The sequence below is a fragment of the Haliotis cracherodii genome, unplaced genomic scaffold (assembly GCF_022045235.1).
Source record: "Haliotis cracherodii isolate W230 unplaced genomic scaffold, xgHalCrac1.p SCAF_43, whole genome shotgun sequence".
In the NCBI taxonomy this organism is placed as follows: Eukaryota; Metazoa; Mollusca; class Gastropoda; order Lepetellida; family Haliotidae; genus Haliotis; species Haliotis cracherodii.
This window is the reverse complement of record NW_027266301.1, coordinates 1,043,343-1,065,116: the sequence shown is the minus strand read 5'-3', so window position 1 is coordinate 1,065,116 and position 21,774 is coordinate 1,043,343. Positions and strand designations below refer to the sequence as shown.

Genomic DNA, 21,774 nt, shown 5'->3' with positions numbered 1-21,774 from the left:
AATCCCAATAAGCACCCCTCCTGATTGATCAGTGTATCAACAAAACTTATTTATTTAAGTATAATACGCATTCGTGTGTTATGCGCACTCTTAATTATGGGCTATTAAATTCTGGAAAATATATCACTCGTGTACAATAAGCACAGACTTTTCTTTAGTATCATTTCAGGCGGTTGTTTATATGATGGTGATGATCCAACATCGGAAACAGAATCTCAACAATTCTGTATTGAATTACGCAAGTTAACCCTTTTGTTCCACAATTAAAGTGTTCATTGTGTATTTGGACTTATGTTTGTAATCTATTATATTAATTTTATTCAAATTTCTTTCAATAATGTTTCAATAATAATTTGGCCAAATCATATCTATGATACTTACAATTTCTGTTCACTTCGTTCCATAGAACCGGCTTTACCAACTATACCGTGACAGCGCCAACTCATATTTATCAATGCAACAATGATGTTTTTTTCTTGTTTAATTTTTTGTGACGAGATAAAAATGTATCATGGTTAACTTTCAGGGAGAAAATATCTCAAAACTCTTTCCATTTGTGCAGTTTTCTTTGTTCACATCACAGGCTATCATCGGATAGGTAATGATACTTTGATATGTAAATATATATTGTCGTGCACCTCACAGACCCAGTTTTAGTAGCTAATAATTCTTCAAAACAATACATAAAGCGTCAGTCTGTTCTTATTTCAGCATTTGTTTAAAAACAAGAGAAAAGTCTGGTCACATGATATGCAAATTAGCCTGTGGCAGAGCTGTTATGCAAAGTTATTCTACTTCTGAAAATGATAATTGATTAAAAACTAGATGTACGTTTTAGGATACTTGCATACATTTTCTTCAGAAAATGTTTAGAAATTAAACTCAGGTAGGAGGTTGTAGTATTTTCATTCACAAGCAGTATATAATGGTAATTTGATATTTTAGTTTGTGCAACAACAACAGTACTTACTCGTTCATATTTAATCTACCAATTAAAGGTCAATCACCTCATTACTTTTATATTCAACATGATTTCTTAAACTCTGTCACCTGAATGTGTTTTTCATTCCGTCTGGATCATGTTACAGTAATTACTTCCCACAATGCACTTCCAAACAGTCTGCGGATGCCCAGTAAGACGGACATGACGTCACAGTGTTTACCTTTATTAACCCTTCAGCCCCTCACGACTTGACTCAATACAATACCAAGCCCTTAAACTAATTACACGCACCCAACATGGCACCTCCTACACCTCACTTCAGGCACTTACAGGGGAAATGCCACTAAATCTACGCAGGGAACAGCTAAGCCTTAATTTCTGAGCCGCGTCCCAAACAAACCCTCTCATCCAAAACTTAATTAACCAAAACATTAGCCCAAGAAACCAAGCTCTAGCTCGCAAACAGCCCCTACTCACCCCAATATCCCAAAGAATAACTAACTACCTCAATGAACACCAAACTCAAAATCTTAAACAAAACTGCAAAAAATCAAATATCTTCACCCCTAAACTCAAAATACCCAAAATAGACACAACGCTAGCAAACCAAATAAATAAACAAACCGACCCAAACATAGCTAAAACCACCACACTCGCATACATACACCAAAAATTGGCCAAATTGGTGTCACATATACACTGACGGATCTTCAGACCCGATCTCCAACCACACAGGCTTCGGAGTCCATACCACACAACCAGTTATATGCACACAATCTTACCGACTCCCTAACAACCAATCTATATTCACGGCCGAACTTATGGGCATGGCCTTAGCCCTGCATAACCAACAATCTAAAAACAACAATAAAATCCTAATTCTCACCGACTCCCTTAGTGGACTATAAGCCCTCCAAAGCAAAAATACCAAAAAATGACCTAAATTAATAAACCAAATACTTAAAAGCTCCAACGACCTAACAAAAGCAGGCAAACAAATAACCTTCTTGGGGATCCCCGCCCACATAGGAATTTACGGCAACGAAAGCGCCGATCAACCAGCTGAATGATCTCTCAACATACCAGAAATAAGCCTAAACCTACCCATCTCAAAATCAGAAATTAAAAGTGTAAACACCAAAAAATAACCAAAAAATGGCATAATCAATATCAAAACTCAAATAGCCAAATCAAAAAAGTGCTCAGAAAACCACTAGCCAAACCTAAAATCCTACACCCCTCAAAAAAAATTGACAGAATAATTACTCCAAACAGGACACACTAACCTAAATAACCACCTAAAAAATCTTAAAAGACACACCACAGGCAACTGCCCCCACTGCAACCAAACCCGAAACCACAGAACACACACTCATCCACTGCACCCACTACCAAACACACAGAACCACACTACAAACCACCCTCAATCTAAATAAGGTTCCTACTCTAGATGAAATACTTAACCCTCAAAATAAACTAGAAAACTTCAAGGCCCTAGGCATTTTCCTAATCAAAACAGACCTAATTAAGCGCATCTAAAACCTAATTAATCTACCAATCCAAAATCCAATAAACATACAAACACCCACTTCATCCGGCTCCCTTAGTTGCCTCCTCCACCCACCTCGGCATTTATTCCAAATTTAAAAATTCCAAAAGTTCAATATAATTAAGCAACCCCTAAAAGCCCCCTCTTGGGTTGCACACACCACTTTCACCCTTTTCGGAATACACTAAATGGTCTGGCCAGGCCCGTGTGCGAAATACGCTGCAGTCGGAAAGCGCACGTTAAATCTTCTATATCAGTCAGTCAGTCAGTCATGAGGTTACTTTCTCCATTGTTGCAAGCCACTCAACTGTGTTATTCTCTTATGCTTCGGTGCTGAATTACGAATTGTTAAGCCATCCGGCCTCGGGATCGCGATTCTCAGCTACCCAAGACTAATTGTGGCGGAAAGGAGACATAGACGAGCCAGAAATCAGCACAATCGGGTTAATGTTCTCGACTCCGCACAGCCCGAAGAAAACATGGATAGCCTCGAACCCCGTGCCAATACTGACAGTTCCAGAATCCAGACGTACTACCGGGAGAATCAGCAGACAAACGTATCTTACCGTGGCCGAGTTACACCAACAACTGGCAGAACGGGGCGTGAGGGTACCAAATAATTGGCCTAGGAAAAGCTTGCTGAAGTTGTTACAAGAAAATCAACAACAACGGCCAGTAGCAGCGAAGGTGACCTCATCTGACAGTTACGACTCAAGTGCCATTTCGTCTCCGGCGGCTACACTTCCGGGGGTGGTCGAAGCCAGCATATATCATAACAGAACTCCAGATGCCCAACAGTGTCGTTTCGGACTTCGTGGACATTGGTACCAATTCCGTGTCGCCTGTATCTGCTAGTGTTGCCAGTATACAACGTGAACTTGCCGAGTTAAAAAGCATGATAGCGAGCATGACCAGTCATCACACAGTGCCCAGCAATCACGCGGCTACAAGCCTACCGGATCACCACGGCCATGATGTGCCGTCGGATTCTTTGCCCCACATTCACACTGTCACACCAGCGCTCAAGAAGAAAATCAAAGACGGCAAGTATTGCAACCTGGCTTTGTTATTGATACCCAACCAAGACACTCTAGACGCAAGAATGGCCGAATGTGATGGCAATGTATATACCAATTAAAAGAGGACGCATGGTTAAATCGTACTCTCACTCTAGCAGAATTCATCCAGGCCTTTGGCATTTATAAGGACATTCTTTGCGACACCAATAACGCAAAACGTAAACAATTGGACGGACACGAACAAACTGTAATTGAACTAGCTACATTGAATGGGGGCACCACGCACTATGACTACCATAAGTTATTTGCTGCCAGAGTGGCGTTATATGCGGAACAAGGTTGCAGCATTCGCTGGGATATGAGGAACACACGTTTGTACGGGCTGTGTTCTTCGGGGCTCCGTTCCAGATCGTGTACAATTTGCCACAGCATCACTCATGGTACAGACTGGAGTCCCGAGCGACATACTGATAAAGTTAGGCCTAACCTGTTCTCGGACCGAAGTGTCACACAACTCGGAACATACCGCTAGTATCAATGATCTCATTAGTAAAGATTCCGCTTCACTCTCATGTGACCAAAGACAATGCTATTGCAGTTATTAAGCAACTGGGACATGGTGCACAGATGTGTAAGGTGGACAATACCGACGTGTTCAAACAGATTCTGCTGCACCCCAGGTACTGGCCGCTCTTTGGTTTCCGATGGGATGATAGTTACTACTTCTACACTAGATTGGCGTTCGGGTGCAGATTCGATACCCTATCACAAGCTGTGTGCTGGATGTTGCAATACAACTACGGCGTAAAAAACATTCTGCATCTGTTAGATGATTTCCTGACTATTGATCCTCCCGGTTATGAAGCTAGCACAACTATGGATGCCATCTTAACCTTGTTCGACAAACTACGAATCCCACTTGCGGCTCACAAGACTGATGGACCTGTAACTTGTCTAGAATATCTTGGCATCATCTTGGACTCAGTGTCTATGACGGCGAGGTTACCAGAGAACAAGTTGACAAGGATAGCGGATATGTTAACATCATTTTCTACTCAGACTAAGTGTACCAAAAGAGAGTTGCTGTCTTTGTTAGGGCATTTAAACTACGCTTGTTGAGTGGTAGTACCAGGCAGATCCTTCCTATCCTATGTGATTCGACTGTCGGCTACTGTGGTCAAGTTGCTTCCACCATATCAGACTATCTAAGCAATGTCGGGTAGAGATGCACCTGTGGAGAAAATTTCTGAATCAGTGGAATGGCAATTCGTTTTTCCATGACGACCATATCACATCAGCTCCGGATCTCAATCTGTATACGAGGCAGCCGGAAGTGTAGGACACGGGGGATATTTTGATGGGGCATGGTTCGTCCAGGCGAGGCCTCAGGACGTGAAAAACAGTCTAGATTCGGCACAATCAATTGCTTGGTTGGAACTTTATCTTATTGTGGTGTCGGCCATTCTCTGGGGACGACATTGGACACAGAAGAGAGTACTGTTTCATTGTGACAATATAGCTACTGTGGGTATTATCAAAAAGGGTAGATCAAAATGTATGGACATTATGGCTCTGATGCAGACCCTTACATGGCAAGCAGCTATAGATAACTTTATTGTGTTAGCCAAACATGTTCCAGGTGTAAAAAATAACATTGCAGATGCACTTTCCCGTTTGCAGTTTAGGAAATTCCGAGCCCTGGCGCCACACGCAGAACTCCATCCAACGCCTTGCCCACCCAGCTCACAAGTGATGTGGACCTGAACCGTCACCTAGACACCCTGTGGTCAGCTGCGATCAGTCGACAAACAAGAACAGCATATTCCACAGGATTTCAATGCTACCTCAAGTTCATGTTAAAGTTCAGTGTGTTCAACACACTGGGTGCCAGCAGCGTCCTGCCACCAGTAAACGAAGCCTACCTTCAGTACTTTCTTGCCCATTGCTTTGGCTCCCTCAAACTCTCACATGACACCGTGAAGACTTATCTGGCGGGAATCCGATTCACTTACCTACAAGCGGGCATCAGGACACTGTTCGACGATGTCTCAACCGGTGCCCTAAATCGGATACAAACTCTACTAAGAGGATACAAACGGGCCCACACACCAGAGGGGAGGAAGAGACTCCCCGTCACTTACCATGTGCTATGTAACATCGTCAAGCGGCTCAGGGCCGGCGTGTTCGGTCCTTTCAACAATTTGGTAATGGAATGTATGTGTCTTACAGTATTCTTCGGATTCTTGCGATGCGGTGAACTCACATGTTCAGCCAACTTTGATCCCAGTAGGAACATAACTATGAGTGACATTAGTTTCGTACATCATAAAAGAACATGTGTTATAACCTTAAAAGTGTCTAAGACTGATACCTTCCGACAAGGGGTTCGCATTGCTTTATTCGTTACTGACACCATGACATGTCCCTACTTGGCCTTGTCCAGACTGTTTTCCATCAGAACGCAGTGCAGGGCTGCAAACCAGGATCCGCTGTTCGTCAATCGAGACTATCTACCAATATCCAGGACTGTGTTTTTGTCATGGTTAGATAGGGTCCTCATGTTAACTGGCTATAACTCCGCAGACTACTCGGGGCACTCATTCCGGATAGGAGCAGCTACTACGGCGGCCACTGTGCACATCGAGGATCACCTCATTAAGACTATGGGCAGGTGGACGTCGGACTGTTACGCCAAGTATATCAGAACGTCCGAATCCACCTTAGTGCAAGCCCACAAGGCTATGTGTCACCATCACTAAGTACCATATTCATGTTCTATTTTACCTACCGGTATATTCTTAATTCTTTGGGGGCTCTCGGTTGCTAACCTCATTTGGGCGTCATAAGCCACTCCATACTCAGAGCATGGAAGGCTTGTGGCCCCCAAAGAACATTGCGCTATTTCGGTACCATCCGGTCAGCACGACCCAGGACCAGCTCACCTCTAGGGATCGTCCGGGTCATCGGACCCCAGGACCGGCATATCCCTCACACAGCTACACAGTCCGGGTCCCTAAGACCCCAGGACATTGTCATCTTACCCGGGTCTCCATGACCCCAGGGTGTCAACCCGGTTCACCTTGACTCCAGGGTCTCAATAGGCAACCGAGGCAGCCCCCACATTATGCCAAATGTTTTATGTTAATATCATTTGATGTTGTTTGTGGCACAAATAGATTATTGAACTCGTGACTTGTCATGACCAGCACCATGGCCGACATAATAACAACAAACACGTTTGGAGAAAAAATATTCAAGTTAATTTTACATATGAGTAGCAGAAACACAGAAGTGGTAATGAATATTAAATAAATCTTTATACCACGAAAAATAAAGGAAAGTAATATAAGGTAATATTTGAAAATTACAAACACAAAGAGGATGATTATATTTTATTTTTCAACTTTAAATTTACTGATTACCAGTGTTCTGAAGACATGTCTGTTCATTAAAAATGTGCTCCAAAACGCACCCGGAGCCTATAGATCGCGCTTCACGTGCACTCGTGTTAGTTTAAAATGAAGAATATGTTCTTCAAAACACACCCGATGCATAACGATCGCATCGCCTGAACACACCAACGTATGGCTGTGACTGCACGTGAAATGTGAGGATGTGAGCAAATATAAGGCGGTAGCGCGCATCAGTTAGTTAGTTGGTCATAGTTCGCTAGAGAGCTGGTTAGAGTTCGCTAGATGGTTAGTTAGATGGTTAGACAGTTGGCCAGAGTTCGTTAGAGAGTTCGTTGGTTAGGAGTAACTGTTAGAATTAGCATTTAGTTTCTTTCATTTGAGGTTGATTCATCTTTCCTTCACATAATAACAGGTAATCACGTTTAGTTCCTCATAGATCTTCATAGTTTTATAATAGGTTATCACGTTTAGTTCCTGGATTCATTCAAAAAAGGTAAGTCATACAAAGTTTAGATTAGTTTTCATTTCAGTTAAACCACTCTCAAATATTCAGTTCCACTGCGCAACATTTGGTAGCAGAGCGTGGTTTCTCTGGTTAGAATATTTTAGTTTTGTATTAGGCTTTCGTTAGTTTAGCATTAGGTATAGCTGATTGTAACATGCAAGCATTATGTCGCAGTTAGGGTCTGCGAGTAAGGCGGAAATAGAAAAGGATACTTCTTCAGACGTAGCGCTGAAACAGTACACTTCTTCAGACGTTGGACTAAAACAGAACACTTCTGAGCTTGAGCTAAAAATAGCTAAACTTAAGCATCAGAAAACTATTACAAAGTCTGCTTTGACAAAATCAAAAAACAAATTGTTGAATTTAGTTGAACTTGAGACACCAGATCGTAAGACAATTAGGAGTCTAATTGATCAGGTAAGTTGTCTGCAAAGCAAGGCTATAGGTCTCGTAGTGGAATTACTAGAAGCTTACAACTGGGTTGGTGACCTAGAGAAAGTTCAGAAAACTAGTAAGGAGATAGAAACTGTTGAAGATGAAATTGAACTTGCCCTTGATAAGGCTGAAGCATTTCTAAAGAACAGATCACATGTTAGTTCGGACGCAAAAAGCATTCAGTCAGAAATGTTAAGGTCTCGCCAATTCGATGCGAATCGGTCGCATGATAGCTGTAAAGGTTTGTTGCACGATGCAGACTTGGACAGTGATGGCGCTGGGCAAATCAGTAACCATGGTTACAAACATGCTGCATTCAAGTTAGGCCATTTTCAACAAAGGTCAAATATGGATATGAAACGAACACCGGTCCCAGATAACACAAAAGGGTGTTATACAACTTCAGGTAGGTCATCTAGGCAACACAATTTAGGTGAAGACATGTGGAAACAATTGAGGAGAGTTTCCATTCCAGTATTTTCTGGCGATGTCAGAGAATATGAAGGCTGGAAGTCTGCTTTTATGGCATGTGTTGATAAAGCTCCAGCCACCAATGAATATAAACTTCTGCAATTGAAGCAGTACCTTTCTGGAGAAGCAGCACACATAGTTGCAAGGCTAGGTCACAGTGCTTCGGTCTATGATGTAGCCTTGGAGAGATTGGACAGAAAATATGGCGGCAAGAGACGCCAGGTAGCATTACAATTGGACGAAATATACAATTTCAAGCCAATACGATTAGGGAATGCTAAGGATATGGACAAATTTGCGGACATGCTTGATGTAGCTGTAGTCAGTCTGAGGGAATCTGATAAAATAGAGGAACTTGGTAGTGGATGTTTGTATTCACTACTTGTTAAGAAAATGAATGAGCCTATGATAACTCAATTCCACAGATGGTTATTTGAGCACCAAAGACAAGAGTCTGTTGATACGCTTAGGGAATGGATTCTGCAAGAAGCAGAGTTCCAAATGATAGATTCAGAGGTAAATCATGGAATAGCTGATAGGTCAAAAACAGACAAGAGAGATAGTTCTAAGAAAGGAACATATGCAACCACACATAATACAAATAGGGCAAGGCAATGTCATGTGTGTCATGAAGCAGATCATGACATTTCAGATTGCATAGAGTTTAAATCTATTGGCCTACCTAAACGCTGGGAAAGGGCAAAACAGTTAGGTTTATGCTTTCGTTGCCTTGATATCGGTCATCTGGGAAGATCGTGTAGCAGAGTTTTGAAGTGTGGGATTGATGGTTGTAAAGCAAATCATAACAGGTTACTTCATGATCAAACCAAAGTTACAAGCAGTGCTAGGGCCGACAGTGGTAATGTAGAGATCAAACATACCACAACAAGAACACCACAAGCAGGTAGGTCAGAAACAATCACCATGGCAACTTCTAGGCAGGAAGGTCATTACCTTTCACTTAGGACAGTTCCTGTTATCCTGAAAAATGGTCAGCACAGAATGATGGTTAATGCCTTGCTGGATGATGCCAGCACGCATACTTACATCAACGAGGATGTAGCAGCAGAACTTGGTGTTCAAGGTCAGACACAGCAAGTGTCAGTCAATGTCCTCAATGACAAACAGGAAATATTTGATAGTATGCTGATTGATATTGGCTTAGAAAGTACTGATGGTTCCGTTGACATGAACATCACAGCTTTGACAACTACCAAAGTAACAGGTAGAATGGAAGTCATTGATTGGCGAAAACATGCCAAGGAATGGCCACATTTGATGAAAATAAAATTTCCAAAGGTAAGTTCTCGTCCAAGAGTTGACATCCTGTTAGGTATGGATTATTTAGAGCTGCATTCCTCTCTTAAAGAGGTCCGTGGAGCTCAAGGAGAGCCTGTGGCTCGGTTGACACCCTTAGGTTGGACCTGTGTTGGTGCTGTATCAGGTTCAGACAAAACACATGTAGCAGGTTCCTTCTTCATCAGAAATACAGGAATAGAAGCAATCGCAGATACAGATATTGAATCTTTGATTCACTCATTTTGGGAGTCTGAAAGCATTTCAGGTTTGACATCGATTAGAAGCATTGATGAGAATGATGCAGTTAAGGCTGTAGAACAGTCCCTTGTTTACAAAGCAGACAAATATCAGGTTGGCATTCCATGGAAGGAGGGTCATGAGAATCTGAAAAACAACTATGACATGGCATACAATCGTCTTCTTAATTTAGAAAGGAAGTTGTCAAAGGATCAAACGATTTCGGGAGCCTACAATGAAGTCATAGAACAATACCTGAAAAAAGGTTACATCAGAAAAGTACCTGAAACAGAAATAGATCAAAGTAAATGGTACTTACCACATTTTCCAGTCATTAAACCAGACAGAGTACAACAAAGGTGAGAATCGTATTCGATGCATCTGCAAAGAATAAAGGCATATCTTTAAATGATGTCATTCATCAAGGACCAAAACTCCAGAATGATCTATTTGAGATCTTGCTTCGTTTTCGCAAACATCCTGTTGCAATCATTTGCGATATTGCTGAAATGTACCTTCAAATTGAAGTCGCTCAGGATGACCGTCCATATCTAAGGTTTCTTTGGAGGTCTATGGATCTGAACAAAAAGCCAGATGTGTTTGAGTTCTCAAAGGTTGTGTTTGGACTAAATTGTTCCCCCTTTTTAGCTCAGTATATCACTCAAGAACATGCTAAGTCCATGGAGAAAGAACTTCCATTGGCTGCAGCAACCGTGGAAAAGTCAACATATATGGATGACAATATGGATTCCGTTGACACAAATAGCAGAGCTATAGAGCTTTACAAACAGCTGCAACAGCTGTGGAGTACAGCAGGTATGCACGCTCGTAAGTGGGTTTCCAATTCCGTGCAAGTTCTCCAAGAAATACCAGAAGAGGATAGATTGAAAGAGATTAATATTCAAATGAGTGAATTGCCATCTGTAAAAGCACTGGGCTTACTCTGGAATACAGAATCAGATGAGTTTAGATTTTCTTTCATGTCCTTAAAGCAAGATGACTAAGAGGAACTTCTTGAAAGAAACTGCTAAGCTGTTTGATCCTCTTGGGTTCTTAGGTCCATTCATCATTAGGGCAAGGGTTCTTCTGCAAGAAATGTGGATATCCGGTGTTAACTGGGATGAAACCCTCAGTCCAGATCTGGAACAAAAAGCATGGTCATGGTACCTTGAAATTGAAAAGTTGTGTTCTGTTAAAATTCCAAGGGGGCTTGAGGTTAGCTTAGATACTTCAAAGATGAAGTTGCACACATTTGTAGATGCTTCAGAGGCAGCATTTGGAGCTGTGGTATATTTAGTAACCACTCGTGAAGATGACACAAAGTCGAGTTATCTAGTTGCTTCCAAGTGCCATGTTGCTCCCCTCAAGGCAGTTAGTATGCCTCGATTGGAGCTGCTTGCGGCAGTTCTGGGTGTACGACTGTTACTGGCTATAACAAAGGCATTAGAATTACCTTCGCAGCGTGCAACGCTATGGTCAGACAGCCAGAACGTACTGTGGTGGATCAAAAGACAGAGTCGGTGTTTTAAGCCATTTGTAGCAAATAGGATTGGATATATACAGGAGCATACAAACATCAGTCAGTGGAAATACGTACCATCCAAACTGAATGCTGCAGACATTCTTAGTAGAGGTGTTGACGCTGAAGCACTTTTGACAGAGAAATGGCTGAATGGACCTGAATTTATGACACATGATGAAACTGAATGGCCGAAGCAGTCCATTGACATGGACAATACTGAGACATCAGAACTGAAGAAGCCTTCTTCTCAAGTAAACATCGCCATGTTTACTAAGTCTGAGCCAATCTCTTGGAGATTAGCGCCAGCTATTTTTTTCTAGTTGGAAGAGATTGTGTAGAGTGTCGGCATGGATCTTTAGATTTCTGAACAACGCTAGGGTTCCATATTCACTTAGGAAAAAGGGTGAAGTTGATCCTGAAGAAATTGAGGACGCCGAAACTACAATTATGGTCAGGACTCAAAGAGAAGAATTTTCTGATGACTACTCGTCACTGATGAGGAAATCAAACTTGCCTTCAAACAGCAAGTTGTTTGGCTTACAGCCTTACATTGATAAAAATGGGTTGATGAGGACAGGAGGGAGACTCAGATTTGCTGACGTATTGTCATTCAGTGCCAGATTTCCAATTATACTCCCTAGACATAGTTGGGTCACCAAACTGATTGTCAAGTTTTACCATGAGCAGGTCAATCATACAGGTACGAACAGTACGTTATCGGCAGTTTCATCTAGGTTTTGGATTATTTCAGCTAGAGAGGAAATCCGTCAGTGGGAAAGAGAATGTTCTTGGTGTAGACGACAAAAAGCCAAACCAGCGCATCAGATAATGGCAGACCTACCGAAGATCAGAGTGAGGTGTACAATGAAAGCATTTGTGACAACAGGTGTGGACTATGCAGGTCCCTTTTTCACTGTACAGGGTCGAGGCAAGAGTCGACAGAAACGTTATCTCTGCCTTTTCACATGTTTGTCAACCCGAGCGGTTCATTTAGAAATGGCATTCGGTTTAGACACGGATTCCTTTCTGAATGCCCTGTTTCGTATGGCCCACAGACGAGGTATGCCAAAGGAGGTAATCTCGGATAATGGAACCAACTTTGTTGGTGCTGCAAAGGAGCTGAAGCAGCTCATTTCTGGACTAAACTCGGATGTGATTAAGTCAACCTTGGCAAACAAAAGTGTGAAGTGGTTGTTTAATCCTCCACACGCACCATATTTTGGAGGTGTTTTCGAGTCTTTAGTGAAGTCAGCAAAACGGGCTATCTATGCTATACTGAGTTCAGGAGACATCAGTGATGAGGAGCTGATGACAGCCTTTACAGGAGCTGAAGCTCTTCTGAATTCTAGGCCTTTGACCTATCAAAGTGCACATCCACAGGATGATGTGCCTCTTACGCCCAACCATTTCCTACATGGTCAGGTGGGTGGAGATTTCGCACCAGAGTTAGACTCTACCTCGTTCAGCCCAAAGAAGCGATGGAGGAGAGTTCAAGAAATCATCAGACATGTGTGGAAACGATGGATGAGGGAGTGGCTCCCGACTCTCAACATTAGAAAGAAATGGTTTACACCATCCAGAGACATACAGGTTGATGACGTTGTCATTGTGGTATCTCCAGATACTCCTCGTGGAGTTTGGCCTCTTGGGAGAGTTCTCAAAACGTATCCTGGAAAGGATGATCACGTGCGCGTCCTTGATGTTCAAGTTGGCAAAACAGTCTTGAAAAGACCTATCACGAAGGTCTGCCCTCTTGAATGGAGTTGAGTTCTGAAATCGTCAAATTGGATAACAGCAACAAATGTACATACTCATAGATTCAGTTTCCTTTCAGTTTCTTCTAAGTTTAGTCGGTTTTCATGATAGACATGGATCTATCATGGAGGGGGGCATGTTCTGAAGACATGTCTGTTCATTAAAAATGTGCTCCAAAACGCACCCGGAGCCTATAGATCGCGCTTCACGTGCACTCGTGTTAGTTTAAAATGAAGAATATGTTCTTCAAAACACACCCGATGCATAACGATCGCATCGCCTGAACACACCAACGTATGGCTGTGACTGCACGTGAAATGTGAGGATGTGAGCAAATATAAGGCGGTAGCGCGCATCAGTTAGTTAGTTGGTCATAGTTCGCTAGAGAGCTGGTTAGAGTTCGCTAGATGGTTAGCTAGATGGTTAGACAGTTGGCCAGAGTTCGTTAGAGAGTTCGTTGGTTAGACATGGCGTTAGACAGTGTTAGACAGTGTTAAGACTCCCTTAGGAGTAACTGTTAGAATTAGCATTTAGTTTCTTTCATTTGAGGTTGATTCATCTTTCCTTCACATAATAACAGGTAATCACGTTTAGTTCCTCATAGATCTTCATAGTTTTATAATAGGTTATCACGTTTAGTTCCTGGATTCATTCAAAAAAGGTAAGTCATACAAAGTTTAGATTAGTTTTCATTTCAGTTAAACCACTCTCAAATATTCAGTTCCACTGCGCAACAACCAGTATTTCCAATTTGGAACAATGGGTCGATGATCATTTTTAGTTGTCGTTAATGTGGAGTTGAGTTATCACAAATTCATATTGATATGTAGGTAATATGTTTCTGCGTTTGCCTAATCACAAAATTTAAGTTCTTTCAATTCCAATAAAAATAAACCTATTTCTTATTTTGAGAGTGCCCTGGGCGCTTATTACGTCAAATATGGTACATGCACTGCCTACCTAACATGATCTACATTGCACATTTCAGCGTTAAATAAAAGATTAAAATAGAAGTTGTTTATGATTCATAGTGTAAAAAAAGATTAATCAAGTATTAACATCCCCTTTAAAAAAAAACACATTGTATCCCTTCAGCAAATTCAGGATTATAAACAGGTATAACAAACTTGGTCAATAAAAAGATGAAATTGATATCAAACATCACTAAAAATGATGATTTACTGTTTAAATTATATTTCTTGTTCTCCAAGGCATTGTTTTATATGCAGAGATAAGATTACCATGTGAATTTTCTCGTAAACTGAGCCGGAAATAGCAATCCCAATGTACCAGTGATGCAGTGAAAAAGTACCCATTGATACAGCTTCAAAGAATTTTGATGCAATGGTCGGAAGAAATTGTATCTGAAATTATCATTATATCAGGAATAATATGTTTCAATATCGTGTATGTTATTTTAGTTGCAGCTTTCACAATATATATTTTAGAACCATAAGCATAGCACTTTGGTACAGGTTACCATGCAGGATATCATTACATATGAAACAATCTGACAAGTACCAGGGACTTCCCGCGCTGCATGTATGTTGATTGTGTTATGTTGGCATTTAATACTCAAACTGCCTCAAATATGACTTTTAACGAGTGGTATGGCATTTATGATATGTGGATCCACTCTCTTGCAACTCAAGTTCGTTTAAAAGGTGTCAATAGCGGTAATCTCATCGTGGTTGCTGTAAATAACGGTGAGTTGTGCGATCTACTTATCACTTCGCATACAATTTTGCCGAAAATATTGTAAACATTATAATAATTATTCAATGAAATTTTGAATAAAATTAATAACTTATATTGTAAACATTAGTCCAGATAATCAATGAACAACAAATGTTATACTTGGGATAACACTTTCTTAGGAAAGTACAGATTCTCGTACTTTTTGGGGGTTGAGTCTTGTCCAATTTACACTTTGTGCAGAAACAACAAAACAAGAAGTAAAAATACACGATTTATTATAAAACTTGGCACAAATTGGGAGCTGGCTCGGTTGTTGCTTATGAATGTAACCGGCCTGCGAAGAGGGATATGAATTATGATTGGAATGTGAAAATGAATTGGGGGAGATTATGAAATAAAATGCCAAAGAGTATAAAGAATGAGGTATGAATGTTAAGCAACAGCCGGCACAACTCCGAGGAGGTAGCATGGGGTGGCCGGAGGGCCGAGAAAATTGGTGAAACATGGCGGACGAAGAACTGAGAAGGAACATAGAATACGCATGCGCAACATGTCGGAAATAATAAAGACCGTGATGCACCATGAATTAATATTTAAGAAATGGTGCCTGCGAATTATTAATAGAAATGTACAAGATATAGATTCTGAGATTACATATTAATATAAGAAAAAGATATTAGTTGATGAAATACGTAAGTATATTTAGGATTACGATAAAATTGTGAAGGTACATTATGTAGCTGTGAGACAACGGAAGTAAACAGCGTATAAAAAATAGACGGGATGTGAGGTAAACCGTGCTTGGATCTAACATAGAAAATGTTAAAGTAATTATGCATTGATGGAAAGTCTGACAACTGGTAGTCTAGATCACGTACTTGTGCGATCTACTTATCACTTCGCATACAATTTTGCCGAAATTATTGTAAACATTATAATAATTATTCAATGAAATTTTGAATAAAATTAATAACTTATATTGTAAACATTAGTCCAGATAATCAATGAACAACAAATGTTATATTTGGGATAACACTTTCTTAGGAAAGTACAGATTCTCGTACTTTTTGGGGGTTGAGTCTTGTCCAATTTACACTTGTCAGAGGGGTACTCAAAGTATGTGATCTAGACTACCAGTTGTCAGACTTTCATTTTCGTGGAAGCCTCGGTGGCTGAGTGGGTTAGTTTCGCTGACTTTGTGTGCTGGCGATTAGGTGCCTCCCTCTGGCAAGTGTGGGTTCGAATCCCGGACGGGACTCAACCCAAAAAAGTACTAGAATCTGTACTTTACTAAGAAAGTGTTATCCCAAATATAACATTTGTTACATTTGACCACTTTCCAAATATGCATTGTGTATTCATTTTCAATGAACACCTTTTTATTACCAGATGTTATAATAATGGATTAAATTGCGTACTTCAGTTCAGATTTGTTGACTGGTATTTCCGGTGGTACGTGATTGCGGTGATCAGCTGATAATGTTTTTTGAGATGGTGGAAAACATTGTTTCATTGGAAAACTTATTTTTAAAAATGATAGTAAATGATTTGGAGCCATGCTTTACCGTGTTAAAGCTATAATGATAATAATAATAATAATAATAATCATAATAATAAGTACATTTATAATGCGCCAGATTCCATTCACCAAGTGGATGCTCATACCGCTTCACTATTATTACCCCGGTCAATGGATCAGTGAGCACTCGATTTTCATTCTCAGCTCCCTGGCGAGTATACAGCCCAAGCTGTCTGTGAGGCGATAGAAGGTTAACAGCCACATTAGCACTATATTGAAGAGTGCAATAGAGAGGCAACACTGTATATAATTTAGGGGTATATTTTAATGGCATGTATCACAAAAGTGACCGTTGATTTAACAAAATCCGTGGAATATTCTCATCCCTGCATTCCCCTTGAAGCCGGTAACTGACTCTCCCTTCTTTTAAATGATCTAGAAGCCTCAGATGTAGTGTATATTTGATAAATGTGAGCTTTTTAAACAGTCCAGGATTAAAAATCTGTGATAGATTCATAAACTTATATGATGCTTGTTTTTTGTTTCCATGGAAAATCAATGCCTGACTGGTAATGCTCTTGTTTTGATTCTACAGACCCACCTCCAGGCCAGCCTACAGTCCAGGATTTCCCCTCTTTGATGTATATATAAACTTACATGATGCTCGTCTTTTGATTCTACAGACCCACCTCCAGGCCGCCCTACAGTCCAGGATTTCCCCTCTGTGATGTATATATAAACATACATGATGCTCGTCTTTGGATTCTACAGACCGACCTCCAGGCCGCCCTACAGTCCAGGATTTCACTTCTGTGATGTACATATAAACTTACATGATGCTCGTCTTTTGATTCTACAGACCCACCTCCAGGCCGCCCTACAGTCCAGGATTTCCCCTCTGTGATGTATATATAAACTTACATGATGCTCGTCTTTTGATTCTACAGACCCACCTCCAGGCCGCCCTACAGTCCAGGATTTCACCTCTGTGATGTATATATAAACTTACATGATGGTCGTCTTTGATTCTACAGACCCACCTCCAGGCCGCCCTACAGTCCAGGATTTCACCTCTGTGATGTATATATAAACTTACATGATGCTCGTCTTTTGATTCTACAGACCCACCTCCAGGCCGCCCTACAGTCCAGGATTTCCCTTCTGTGATGTATGCTGGAGTCCAGAAGACCATCAGGTGCACAGTGACAGGAGGCAACCCCCTGGCTGACATCACGTGGTCCTGTTACAACACCAGCAACACAGGCAGTGAGTCCAGCAGGGAGGGAACCAAGACGTCCTCACTCACCTTCGTGGTCACTAAACACCAGAACTCCAGACAGTGTCAGTGTGAAGCATCGTGGATGTATGGAGGATACGATGAGACTGTGACACAGACGTTTACTGTCTATTGTGAGTAATAGGTCAGATGTATATTTCTATCAGATAGATTAAGGAAGATGTTGTTCTTTCTTGGTCTGTACTGTTTCCAGGGAAATTATCTGGTTTAACACATATCCTTAAAAGACAGATATGGTGAAACCTGGTTAATAGGACATACCATTCCCAGTGCAATTAGTATGCAGACATGAACAATACAATAGTCATCTCAAATTCAACACGGTATAAGATTCATGTCACTGACATAAAGTTGGCGTATGAATATACCAGTCTTAACTGATGATACCGCAGGTAATTCTCTAAATGTGTCACCTAGAAAGTAAGCACGATTATAAGAAAAGACATAATGCAAATACTAAAAACAAATTCTTTACAAAATGATTACAAATGTCATCAAGTTTGCAACATCTCCTTTCAGCAGAACAATTTGATTCAAGATTGACTCATGAGGCCGTTTTATGTGGGTCTGTTGATTTAAGGATTGCATCGGTTGAGGACAACATTTCTACTAACTTTCTGCGTGATTCAAGGGAGGTTACTCTCATTTACAAGACAAAGTTCATGTTGTCGAATGTTAATGCAAGAAAATATTTGGTTACTATTAATGAATCTTTATGATGCCATGATGGTTGTATTAATTCAACACAATGTTGAGAGTTCGCATAATTTTTTACTTATCTTGCATAACTGCTTAATGCATACACTGCTTACCTTCCGACAACGAAAGACAATGCTCAGCAATGGTCTTGGGTGAAGAAAAGATGTTTCCACTTTCACTCCAGCTTATTGCATCGACCATCACCACGGTCATGACCTTGATGACCAAGTCACCCCTCACATCACTGCTGTCGCCCAAGCTTTAAAAAAACAATGTTTTGAGGTTTTCTGAAGCTAAAGTGAAGAGGCAAGTTTCCGACGGGTGGCTCCTTAGACACAGTAATGCAGGATAAGTTCTCTTCAAATTCAAATATTTATTACCGCTCCCTAAGCTAACAAAGGTTACAGCTAAAGCTGAATCAAATCAAGTACAATATATCATTCAATCATTGTTGATATGCATACATATTGTGTGGTAATAATTAGAAGTATGGTCGTAGTAGTGTTGGAGAAAAGTAGGCCTCATAAATCAAATGACCAGCTGATGTTATTAAACAGCGTGTAATACCTATGAAGTTGTAGTATCTTAAATGGTTGAATAAAATAGATAATTCTTATGAAACTTCTACCTCTATTACATATCTGCCATAAGTCCTGTATTTTGGCTTCAATCACACAAACTAAAATTTTCAGATTTTCAACAGACATTCTCTTCACTGTCAATTACACATTACTAGTTGTCACCAAGTAATCTTGTAACTACCCAAGCCATGAGGTCATAATGGCGGCAACCTCACTTTTTATCCTTTTAGAGTCAAAACCTACTGTAGTAGTAGTGACAATCTAGCACCTGGTAGTAGGTCACATTAACCTAAGATTATTCTAATAAGATTGCTGCAGTAACAGACACAAATGAATATATACCGTATTTTAAGTTATAGTGCTACTGGAAGAGACTACATATAGTATAGCTGGTGTTGGGTTTGTGAGGTTGCCATGCATTCTCCCACCACCCCTGTGTGTAAGAAGTGAGGTAAGAAGGCCGCGACTAAGGCCAAGAGGAGAGAGGCAGCGAAGAAGAGAGTGGACAAGATTACCACTGAAAAATCAATGACTACCCCAGCGCTTCCCTCTCTAGCGACCCCATCATCTCCTGCACTCACCATGAGTCTCCTACAACAGCTTTAACTACTCCGGGCGCAATAATATTGATTCAACTAAACTACACAAAATGACAACAATGTCTAATAACAGTTGGATGCTGATACCAACTATTTTAACAGTTGGTTGCTGATGCAAGGCAAACAATATCTTTGCAAACTTTGCAGCATGCGATGTCATCCTAGCATAGCAACATATCGTCTGAGGTGTATTGAAACGCAGCTTATTAGAACACAGAAATTAAGGTATATCCTTGCATGACAACGGTAAGTCGATCTTATGGAAGGAGCAAAACATTGCTGGAGCCACTGAGTAACCAGTAACCAGGTGGCGGGTTCCGCGGGACACACCATGACACCATAGCACGAGGGAAACGTTTGAACTGTGAAGGCATATATAACCTTGATGTAGCATCAGCTATCACATTCAGTAAATAGTAAAATTGAACTTCATAGCCAAGTAGCTCAGTTCCCTGAGACAATGCATCGCTGGAAAACAACCTGAGGTACCATTATTAATCATTCCAACCGTAGCCTGATTATCAGACATCACACACACACACATCTATTCGACCATTTAGTACACCACCTCTCAGCTGCTATGCACACCATTGAAAGTTCTTTCAAGTTAATATGGTAATCTGTAAGATCAGGTCTGTCTATCTCCCAGTCCACATAGACCCAATCACACTCATGGAATGCTCCACCAGCACGTGTGCATGCATCAGTGAAAACTGTTTTGGTCTGAGATCCCAAATAAGACGAGTGTTCGCTCCTTCAACAAGAAACTTGATCCACCATTGCAGATCCACGAGTAACTGGTCTATTCTGCACTTGTCGTGTGAACTCCTGCACGAAAAGACAAGAGCTGTAACCTTTCACCGAGTCAATGTCAATGCCCAGGAAAGAGATTTTTGTGGCAGGCCCTTCGACCTTGTTCAAGTTTATTTCAAAGCTTAGTTGGTGTAGAAGTCTAATTGAGCACAAGAGTGCAAGTTCTCCGAAGAACTGGCTTCAGTCCAAAAGTCGTCTAAGTAAGTCACAACTAGCTTTCTTCAGTTTGGCCTTTCCCATGGTTACGGCGTGGCGTCCCTTGAGAGTTATTCATATAGTCGCTGACACTGAGTAATGAAAGAAGAAGAAGGCCTAACGAAACCCGTATTCAGAGGCAGAGCTGAAGGCCAGGTGGCTTGAAAATTCATTTTTATCAAATTCCACTTGAAAACCAATAGCTTTCTTCAGTTTGGCCTTTCCCATGGCATCCTGTGATAGTTATTCATATAGTCACCGATATTGAGCAAAGAAAAAAGAGGTAATGAAACTGAGGGAAACCTTAAGGCTGTGTGGCCACTGAAAAATTCACATAAATTCCAGCTGTGTGCGCAGCCCACATTCCAACCGACTGATAAGACGTCCAGCCAGCCAACTGTGAAGAAACCGTACAGCTGTTGCACAGACTCCATGGGCCACCCACCCATGGCTACCCAGCCTACCAACTATGGCTTACCGTTTGACCGTCCAACGGGACCCAAGCCAGTCACACGGATTCCACTGGATTACCCAGCCAGAACAGCAATGGCAGCAATGGCATGGCTACCGGCTACAAGCCTCAGGGAGACATTTCATACTGGAATCATGGTCACCGGAGGATGACAACGCCTACAGGGCATAAGTTGAGGGATACAATTATCCACCCCCCACGGGAGATTCCTAAGGCTGCTCAGAACCGGAATCTGTTGAAGGGCTATACCACCTTATGCCTACACTTCAGCCACATGTGACTGAGGATTCCATACCCCAGATTCCGAATAAGGGGAATGTCATGGGACTGCTCCAATTCATCAGACATTACCCTGGCCCAGCTACACAGGCAAGGTCGTAGGCCAATCGACGGATAACATCCATAGACTCAAGTACGATCAACGTCTACCTCTTACTCCTATGAAACGGAAGTTTCAACACTTGGATGAGGATTTCTATAAATTAGTAAGCAATCCCGACATGAACATTACGTTTTCAGCAACACATTTCAAGGATTTAGCATTGGTTGCCAGATACTCCATGGATATTGGGGCTTATATAAATTGGTTCATCGCCGGAATCAGACACATCATACTGCCTCTTCAACAATCTTATGAAGGAATTGCGCCCATGACCATTAGGACAAATCAAGTCGGACTAATTCACAGCCTCTATGACTCGCTTGTTAAGATGCAGGAAGATTTACTATCATCCCAAGTCTGGACTTCCTCAC

At 41.2% G+C, this 21,774-nt stretch overlaps 1 protein-coding gene across 1 annotated transcript in view; it reads left to right on the top strand.

Moving 5' to 3' along the window:
• The window catches only part of LOC139441721 (mucin-3A-like), a 193,036-nt gene that overhangs the window by 137,386 nt on the left and 33,876 nt on the right, over positions 1 to 21,774 (top strand). The window contains exon 8 of the mRNA XM_071222515.1: positions 17,488 to 17,775. Within this exon, the coding sequence (XP_071078616.1) occupies positions 17,488 to 17,775 (288 nt within the window). The remainder of the gene's footprint in view (positions 1 to 17,487; positions 17,776 to 21,774) is intronic.